Below are 10,850 nucleotides of genomic sequence, written 5' to 3' on the forward strand. Positions count from 1 at the left end.
AGTGGGGGAAAAAAGTATTTAGTCAGCCACCAATTGTGCAAGTTCTCCCACTTAAAAAGATGAGAGAGGCCTGTAATTTTCATCATAGGTACACGTCAACTATGACAGACAAATTGAGAAAAAAAATCCAGAAAATCCCATTGTAGGATTTTTTTATGAATTTATTTGCAAATTATGGTGGAAAATAAGTATTTGGTCACCTACAAACAAGCAAGATTTCTGGCTCTCACAGACCTGTAACTTCTTCTTTAAGAGGCTCCTCTGTCCTCCACTCGTTACCTGTATTAATGGCACCTGTTTGAACTTGTTATCAGTATAAAAGACACCTGTCCACAACCTCAAACAGTCACACTCCAAACTTCACAATAGCCAAGACCAAAGAGCTGTCAAAGGACACCAAAAACAAAATTGTAGACCTGCACCAGGCTGGGAAGACTGAATCTGCAATAGGTAAGCAGCTTGGTTTGAAGAAATCAACTGTGGGAGCAATTATTAGGAAATGGAAGACATACAAGACCACTGATAATCTCCCTCGATCTGGGGCTCCACGCAAGATCTCACCCCGTGGGGTCAAAATGATCACAAGAACGGTGAGCAAAAATCACAGAACAACACAGGGGACCTAGTGAATGACCTGCAGAGAGCTGGGACCAAAGTAACAAAGCCAACCATCAGTAACACACTACGCCGCCAGGGACTCAAATCCTGCAGTGCGAGACGTGTCCCCCTGCTTAAGCCAGTACATGTCCAGGCCCGTCTGAAGTGCATTTGGATGATCCAGAAGAGGATTGGGAGAATGTCATATGGTCAGATGAAACCAAAATATAACTTTTTGGTAAAAACTCAACTCATCATGTTTGGAGGACAAAGAATGCTGAGTGCATCCAAAGAACACCATACCTACTGTGAAGCATGGGGTTGGAAACATCATGCTTTGGGGCTGTTTTTCTGCAAAGGGACCAGGACGACTGATCCGTGTAAAGGAAAGAATGAATGGGGCCATGTATCGTGAGATTTTGAGTGAAACCCTCCTTCCATCAGCAAGGGCATTGAAGATGAAACGTGGCTGGGTCTTTCAGCATGACAATGATCCCAAACACACCGCCCGGGCAACGAAGGAGTGGCTTCGTAAGAAGCATTTCAAGGTCCTGGAGTGGCCTAGCCAGTCTCCAGATCTCAACCCCATAGAAAATCTTTGGAGGGAGTTGAAAGTCTGTGTTGCCCAGCGACAGCCCCAAAACATCACTGCTCTAGAGGAGATCTGCATGGAGGAATGGGCCAAAATACCAGCAACAGTGTGTGAAAACCTTGTGAAGACTTACAGAAAACGTTTGACCTGTGTCATTGCCAACAAAGGGTATATAACAAAGTATTGAGAAACTTTTGTTATTGACCAAATACTTATTTTCCACCATCATATGCCAATAAATTCATTAAAAATCCTACAATGTGATTTTCTGGATTTTTTTTTCTCATTTTGTCTGTCATAGTTGACGTGTACCTATGATGAAAATTACAGGCCTCTCTCATCTTTTTAAGTGGGAGAACTTGCACAATTGGTGGCTGACTAAATACTTTTTTTCCCCACTGTATATATATACAAACAAAGACTAAATATACCAAATATTTAACAAAATAAAGGATTTTAGAAATTCTTCCGTGACCCCATTTTCATATCAGCCGACCCCTAGTTCGGGAGCCGCTGCCATAGAAAATCACTTTTTGGTGCTATATGGAACCTTTCTTTTGAAGGTACTATAAAGAACCATGCTCAAGGTTCTAAATAGAACATTTATGGTGCTAATGTTCTATGAAGAACCATTAATAAAAGGTTATATATAGCATCGATAAAGGGTTCCACTATGGTTACAACCCTTTTCTTATGGTTCTTTATAGAACCTTTATGGAGAATGGTTCTATAAATAACCTTTGTCAATCTGAAAGGTTCTTCGTAGATCCTTTTGAAGAACCATACAGGGTTTTTTATTCTGGTCAGCCATATTATATTGTTAAAACTCCGTAGGTGTTATTATTGTGTTCATTGACAAGTTGAATCAAGTGAGCTACCTCTGGAACAGCTGAGGGTCCCTGAGGAGAGAAGTGAGACCCAATGACTGATTTTAGTCATCTGTTCTCAATTGACACAAGGCCATACATGACTTTTTCACAAGACACCATCACTGGCCATTGTCATATATAATATATAATGGCATAACACAACAGATTAGATATCCTGACATGACACTCTCACTCACGGTTGCACAAAAAGAGCTGTGAACAAACCACGCCTCAAAATATTTTAATGAGCCGCCTCCCCTACATTTTAATGATCACTAAAAGAGGAAATAACCATTTTCTGAACTGCAAATAACCATTAAAGAGATGGAAGGGCTATGTGAGTCATTATGGTTCCACATAGAACCAGTAGTGGAAAAAGTTGTCATACTTGAGTAAAAGTAAAGATACCTTAATAGAAAATGACTCAAGTAAAAGTGAAAGACACCCAGTAAAATACTACTTGAGTAAAAGTCTAAAAGTATTTGTTTTTAAATATACATAAGTATCAAAAGTAAATGTAATTGCTAAAATATACTTAAGTATCAAAGTAAAAGTATAAATCATTTCAAATACCTTATATTAAGCAAAGCAGACGGCACCATTTTCTTGTTTTTAACATTTACGGATAGCCAGGAGCACACTCCAACATTTACAAACAATGCATGTTTGTTTAGTGAGTCCGCCAGATCAGAGGCAGTAGGGATGACCACGTGTTCTCTTGATAAGTGCGGGAATTTGACCATTTTCCTGTCCTGCTAAGCTTTCAAAATCTAACGAGTACTTTTGGGTGTCAGGGAAAATGTATGGAGTAAAAAGTACATTATTTTATTTAGGAATGTAGTGAAGTAAAAGTACTTTACCATTTATATTTTTGACTAAAGTACAAATACCAAAAAAAACTACCTAAAAGTATGTTTGCACCACTGTTGGCAACATACAGGTAACTGGCAAAATAAAGGAAACACTTGAGTAAATGAGGGATACAAAGTATATTGAAAGCAGGTGCTTCCACATACGGTAGGTGTGGTTCCTGAGTTAATTAAACAATTAACATCCCATCATGCTTAGGGTCATGTATAAAAATGCTGTGCACGCCATTATTTTGGCTACCATGGCCAATCACAATGATTGGTGATTGACAGGTCTGAAGGCCATTCAAGGTTGAGAAGGCCAGCCTATTTTACAGCCGCCCCTGGATTTCCTGTGGAAATCCACACAACTACTTAAGTAGTACTTTAAAGTATTTTTACTTCGGTACTTTACATCACTGCATAGAACCACCACCCCTTCCCAAAGTAACTTTCCCAAAATGTCCAGGATGTCCAGAAATCCCAGTTGGTACATTACTAGAACAAGGAAGGAAAAAGCAGGAAATCTGGAATCCTCCAACCTGGATTTCTGGAAAACCAATGAAAACCTGAAAGTCCCACCATGTAATAATCTGTAAAGTTTGCCCTCTCTCCTCTTCTGGTAAAAACAGGACAGTCATCGCTGCCCCCTTTCAATATAGAAGCGATGGAGAATTCAACGACAAAGACGGAGGGTGTACATCAGATTGTTCCTGAGAATCCTGTCCACAAAATCTCCTCCAGTAAGTGAGCATGGGATGCTTCTATTGTATTTTATTGGATACTAGTCTATTTTATTCTTAGCGGCTTACCATTTTAAACATCTGATTGTTCCTTGACTAGCACCATTTATTGTTGCTGTCGATAATTCTAATGTTATAACTTCTAATAGTAACTGTATCCACTGGTTAAATGGGAGAGAGAGTGAGGTGGTCGCCATCTTAGAGTCAACCATTCTTTTGCAGCAGTGCTGCCTGCCAGCAGTAATCTTCTCTGATTGAGCGATTCAAGGGGCTATCATCGTTGCGTAACATAATAGATGGAAAGCATTGAATATTTAAATTCACGTACTTCGAATATATATATTTTTTTCTTTGCCCAAAAGCATTTAACTGCAGGGCACTCCCACATCATATGAATGAATGTGTCTACCTGATTTAGGGGACACAGTGAACAGTTGGGAGTTGGGGCCAATTTCATCGTAAAACGTTTCCTTGGTGTTAAATACAGTCTGTAAATAAATGTAACATGTATAAGTTGGTGGTTCGGATTACGGGATGCCAAGGTCATATTTCCATATTCTGTTTCAGTTAAAGGGTTATTCAGATTCAGTTAGATCTGTGGACCATACTTTTTTTAAATGGCTAGCTCAGAATATGAGCTTTCCAAAAGTTGTTTATATATTATAGAGATCAGTCCTTTCAGGAGCCCAGATCATTTATTTATAAATCCCATCGTTGGATGTTTCGGCAGTTGGGTTTCCCAAGGGACTCCATAGCCCAGCATAGTTTTAAATATATTTACAAAACATGTTGCCTTGGAATGTTCTCAATCCATTAATGTCCATGGTATCGGTAAGGGTACGGATTCCACATTTGGACCATTGGGGGTCAAAAGGTCGCCCTCCAGATTTGCAAGGCATTATTATGAAATATTGGAGTATGGACATGCCATTTTGATTCCCAGTTACATTGTTTTTCAAATAGAAATTGTGCGAGCAATAATAGGACTAAAACATAGTTGACATTGTTTAAAGGGATATATCAGTGAAGACCACCTCTTCCAGGGCAATAGGAGACAGGGTGGAGAAGAATCATGTCTAAACCAATTTTGAATGGGGTGAAATGCTAGTGCCTGGAAATACAACTTAAGCTCTGGTACAGGTAGTCCTCCTACATATTTCCCTCTTTGTAAATGTGTTAATTTTATCCGGGATCGTTCACCTTGCCGTGTACATTTTAAAACCGTACTATGACTTTCTGCCCAATAGCCAGAGCCATGGGAAGCATTGAACTACAGAAATTCAGCCGCAAATGGGATATTATTCCATCTACTGAGGTCGGATTTAATTGATTTGAGCATTCTGTTAAAGTTTCTGGCAATGGTTTTATCTAAAGAAGGAACTACACTGTGTATACAAACAATTAGGAACACCTGCTCTTTCCATGACATAGACTGACCAGGTAAATCCAGGTGAAAGCTATGACCCCTTATTGATGTCACTTGTTAAATCCACTTCAATCAGTGTAGATGAAGGGGAGGAGACAGGTTAAAGAAGGATTTTTAAGCCTTGAGACAATTGAGACATGGATTGTGTATGTGTGCCATTCAGAGGGTGAATGGGCAAGACAAAAGATTTGAGTGCCATTAAACAGGGTATGGTAGTAGGTGCTGGGCACACTGGTTTGAGTGTGTCAAGAACTGCAACGCTGCTGGGTTTTTCACATTCAACAGTTTCCCGTGTGTATCATGAATGGTCCATCACCCAAAGGACATCCAGCTAACTTGACATAACTGTGGGAAGCATTGGAGTCAAGACGGGCCAGCATCCCTGTGGAACGCTTTTGACACCTTTGTAGATTCCATACCCCGACGAATTGAGGCTGTTCTGAGGGCAAAAGGGGGTGCAACTCAGTATTAGGAAGGTGTTCTATGCCCTTTTGAGTTCATAGAGAGATTTGGGCTCGCAGCGAGGTGGCTTCCTCTGTTGAGAGAAGAGGCGTTCTTTATTCTTTTTAGAAAGGACTTAGTCTGACTTGGTGTGGATTTACAATCGGAGGTGTACCGTTCTTTATAAAAGCAGGAGAATCTTTGATTGATTAATTTGGGTTCTGATAGTAATTCCCCTGTTTCAGTTTTAATAGTTGCTGTATCAGCTAATTGATCGTTACTGCGTAGCTCGTTGGCCAGTAAACAACGGGACCATGGAAGTAATGGTTGCCTTACTCGATGGGATCGCAAATTCTGCTCTCTGTCTTGTCAATAAATTAACTTCTGTCTTATATCATAATATGCCATTTAGCAGACGCTTTTATCCAAAGCGACTTATAGTCATGTGTGCATACGCAGGTTTTTTTAACGTAGCGGTGGTCCCCGGAATCGAACACACTACCCTGGCGTTGCAAGCCCCATGCTCTACCAACTGAGCTGAAAAGGACCTTGATTTTGGAAAGAGTAATAGCTATCTGGTCTGAAAACAGTGTTTGTTGAGAACACTCTAACACAGTTAACATTTCAAATTATGATACCTTCTTTAATTGTGATTTATTCAACCCAGATGCAAATGTCGAATTTCTATTTTCTTGATGAAAGAAAATAGATGTGTAGATAATGGTATGAAATCAATTAGTGAAACAAAAAACAGGACCCACAAGGAAACCCAGCCATTGGTCGTTCCCCATCCAGGTCATGGAGTCACTTCTCTGTCACATTGGCCACTGTCTCCAAACTTTCCACTTCAGTTGAGTAGGTATCCACAGCAGTGCAAAGAGATTCATTTATCGGTTTTAATTGCAAGTCAAAGGCAGAGGTAATGTCCTCACGAACAATCTCTCGGATATTATTGGCCAACTATTTCGGTTGTCGGGTGTTTTAATAAACATCTTTATTTTGCATTCAAGCCTCAGTTTAGGATTTATTCATTATTTCGACAGTGTGTGTGTGACACTATTCAGTAGTAAGGACCTTAAAAGAGCGCAGATGGCCTCTTATCATTCATGGGTGTTGAGAAACGCCATGTTCCCACAGGTGAATTATGAACAGACAGAATATGCCAGCTACTGGAGAGAAGTAGACCTGCTATTGTTCCTTGTAATACAGAGAATAGCCCTCACCTTAATGTGATGTTATATGTAATACACATTTATTTGAAAATAAGTCAGTTAATTCATAGTTATTTTGCAAAAGAAAAGCCACGAGAAAGACACAAGTTTTCAGTGAATGCCAACGGAACGGGATACGGTTGAAGAGGTTGCTAGGTGTTGGGTTAAGGTCACTACAGCGTGAGGAGAGAGCGGTAATGTCTAAGTGTCTGTTCTGACTGTGTTATGCTCTCACCCCACAGATGAGCCATGTCTTGGGGACAAGTCTATATTCTGCCAGATGGAGGTCCTAGCCCGCTACTGTTCCATCCCTGGCTACAACAAGCTGTGCTGTGAATCCTGCAACAAGAAGGAAGGCTTCACCACCCTCTTCTCTCCATCCCCAGACCTCCACAAGACTGGAGGATCCTCAGACTCTGAGACTGGCCCAGACCAGGAGACCTCCACCCAGCCTAACCCCACCGCCTCCACCACCCTACCATCAGACACCCCGCTCCCCCACACCACTACCCAGAGCCCACCCCAAACCACTAAGACCCCTAGACGGCCTCGCTCCACTGCCCAGGGCCTGACCACCTCACCGTCGGCGGGTGCGGTCCCTCCCAAGGGTCCTTCCTTGGGGGTCGGGGATGGAGACTCGGTCCCTGTGCTCCCTTCTCTACCTCCGGGTCCCAGCCCGCCTCTCCGGCCCCGGCTCCGGCCCAACGCTGCTCCAGACTCCAATGGAGACCCTGCTTTATCGCCATCTAAAGAGCACAGCAGTCCAAACAACCGCTCTTTAGGCCAAGCCGCCGCCCCGGCCCTGAACCCGGGCCTGCTGGAGCTGTGGCTGGCGTGGCTGCTGCCAGGTCAAGAAGGGAGGATGTAGGATCAGAGAGGGACTCAGCTCACAGAACCAGAACAACCAGAACCATGTCCCATGTGGTGACATGATCCCTGACTTATCCTGTGACTTGCTGCTCAGTAATATGGTCCACCATGACTTCCGTCAGCTCAACGTTATTACAATGTTGTTACAGCATTACAGTGTTACAGCGTTACAATGTTACAATGTGACAACTTTATTACAACGTTACAACATTATTACAACCATCTGAGGGATTATCCTGGACTGGACTCTCAACCGATTGCTGCAAGAATAAATTAACATGCCAGTGGACTTAGACCAGTAATGGTTACCTCATCGAACCAGCAGAGCGATCTCTATGCATTTGCACTGCCTCACTCAGCCCTCTCTGCTTCAGTTAAGAAATGGAAGAAAAACAAGAAAATAAAAAGGTGCTGAAACTAAAATGACTACAAGACATGTTAAACAATGTGACGACTGCATTGGCTGCCATTACTTCCTAATCTGTGTACATGTTAAACAATGTGACGACTGCATTGCTACCATTACTTCCTGATCTGTGTACAGTTGTGCAAACATATTTTGAAAGTGCATCAGAACTACTTATTGAACTTAATATTGTGAAGATATTTTGTGGCACGGACAAAAACCTTTACTTTGGGGGCTGTCACAAGTTGTAGTGATGATGTCACAAGTCTTGGTGATTTCACAAATCTTGGTGAGGATGTCACAGGTATTGGAGATAATGTTGCAAAGTCTTGGTGATAATGTCGCAAAGTCTTGGTGATGATGTCACAATGTATTGGTGATGATGTCGCAAAGTCTTGGTGATGATGTCACAATGTATTGGTGATGATGTCGCAAAGTCTTGGTGACGATGCCACAATGTATTGGTGATGATGTCGCAAAGTCTTGGTGATGATGTCACAATGTATTGGTGATGATGTCGCAAAGTCTTGGTGACGATGCCACAATGTATTGGTGATGATGTCGCAAAGTCTTGGTGATGATGTTGCAAAGTCTTGGTGATGATGTCACTTCCTCCAGGGAGCTTTGTAACCTCTCCCCATTGGTGCTCTTATTGTTGATGTGCTTTCCAAACAACCATTTACAAGAGATTGACCTCCAGAGGTCATCAAAAGGTCAACAGGTCAAGTCTGTTTGCAAAGCCAACCCCACTGTAGCATGCACATTGCCTTTGTGGAAAAACTCACATATGCTTTAAAAGATAAAAAGAAAAAACATGATTGATATTTTTTTGATATATTTTTAAAGTAATTTTGTATATAGTGTAAATTTCAGCAGCATATTATTATCTAAGAAACTAACAGCCAGCCAACGGAATGTAAAGTATGATGACGTCATTGAGAAGTTAAGAGAGAATGCTGTAAGTCTGCAGAGCGGTTGGTCTGATGTCACGCTGTTTCAAGTTGTGCATTACCTCATTCCTGTCTTGCAGTTCAGAACATCCTTATGTGTATTGTATAGTTCTTGTATATACATGAATGAAAAGCTTTAAATGTTAATATTTATTAAATGTTTAAATGGTAGGGAGAAATAATGTTTGAAAGAAGAATGTAAAAGTTCTTTTTTTTTTTGCATCGTCCTGGTCCGAGTCGAGAGCTAATTAGCTGGCGGAAAAGCTCAGTCAGATTAGGACAATACCCTGTGGTTCAAAATCTTTTTTCCTTTGTTCAACCTTTTTTTTTTATACTAACAGCAGGATTCAGTTCATACCCAGACAACATCTTAAAGGGACAATCTGCAGTAGCTACATCCATTTTTAGACTTCTAAATATTGATGATGTATACCCATTGATTCTTGAAGAATATAACTTACAGTTGCCTCATTAGCTTAGTTCAACTTTCGTACCCCATCAGAACTCAAAATACACTGAGTGTACAAAACATTAGGAACACCTTCCTAACATTGAGTTGCATCCTCTTTTGCCCTCAGAACAGCCTCAATTCGTCGTGGGCGTGGACCCTACAAGGTGTCAAAAGCGTTCCACAGGGATGCTGGCCCATGTTGACTCCAATGCTTCCCACAGTTGTGTCAAGATGGCTGGATGTCCTTTGGGTGGTGGACCATTCTTGATACACACGGGAAACTGTTAAATGTGAAAAGCCCAGCAGCGTTGCAGTTCTTGACACACTCAAACCAGTGCGCCTGACATCTACCTCACCCCGTTCAAAGGCACTTACATATTTTGTCTTGCCCATTCACCCTCTGAATGGCACACATACACAATCCATGTCTCAGTTGTCTCAAGGCTTAAAAATCCTTCTTTAACCCGTCTCCATGTAAACAAACACTGTACAGCCTGAAACATGGTCAAACTATAATTGTGATACAGTATCATGGATGGTCAGTCCTTGTATCCAGAGCTCTATCTATGAATTTGAAAGTGGTCACATTTCTCCAGCCCCATCCCTCAGCTGTTTACCATATCAGTGGCGGGGTGTCTCCTTTGTAATTGTTCGAACTGCAGATTGCCGCTTAAATGCGTCTGTATTTACTCAGTATGGATGGATGTCCTGGTGTTAAAGTAATGAAGCCTTGAGAAACCTTATTCAGACATAACTGGCATGGCATAACTCCTTCTGAAACCTTATTCAGACATAACTGGCATAACTCCTTCTGAAACCTTATTCAGACATAACTGGCATGGCAAGACACACTGTGATCTGATTGTGTTCAGATCTTCCTGACCACCTCCAGATCTAGCCAGGGATCCATTGTGTTTGGATATCTTCTTACAAGTTTAGACAGATCTGACCATGATATTAATTTTGTCAAATCACCACCATAATAATAGTTCAAAATGTCCAGTATTTCTGTGTTCATATTTCAGAACATATGGATTCTTTAGACATTCAGATTAGTGAAAAAAATGCATGCTGAGGGAAAATAGAGCCACTCTACAAATTATTACTAACCCAAACACAGTGGGGAACAATGGGCCTTCTACGCCTTCAGAGAAGGGCTAAGAATTGATAAAATAATGATTCTAATAATAATATAAATATTATAATATTATTTTCAATGATGTTCTGATTTAATCTCTTCAGTTTTTGTTGGAAAGGAAAGGGTTAACACTGAAGAGGATAAAATAGTCTGCTAAATGGCATATAAGAGGAAAAAAAGATCCAATCAGGACTTTTCTTTGCTTGTCTCTGGGGAGATAAATCTAGCTAGCTAAATCAGCCATTGGCTAGGCCATCAGAAGCAAGATAAAGGCATCTGCTATTCAACTGTATTAGGGCAACATTTTG

At 41.1% G+C, this 10,850-nt stretch overlaps 1 protein-coding gene across 1 annotated transcript; it reads left to right on the forward strand.

The window, feature by feature from the left end:
- The first annotated feature begins 3,541 nt into the window (after nt 1–3,541).
- Nucleotides 3,542–9,125, forward strand: LOC123490792 (leucine-rich repeat extensin-like protein 5). The gene is made up of 2 exons (XM_045220667.1): nt 3,542–3,649; nt 6,970–9,125. The coding sequence occupies exons 1-2, from the start codon at nt 3,574–3,576 to the stop codon at nt 7,593–7,595; spliced, it is 702 nt and encodes a 233-aa protein (XP_045076602.1). The 5' UTR covers nt 3,542–3,573; the 3' UTR covers nt 7,596–9,125.
- Nucleotides 9,126–10,850: the final 1,725 nt, after the last annotated feature.

The sequence above is a fragment of the Coregonus clupeaformis genome, unplaced genomic scaffold (genome assembly GCF_020615455.1).
Source record: "Coregonus clupeaformis isolate EN_2021a unplaced genomic scaffold, ASM2061545v1 scaf4816, whole genome shotgun sequence".
NCBI lineage: Eukaryota > Metazoa > Chordata > Actinopteri > Salmoniformes > Salmonidae > Coregonus > Coregonus clupeaformis.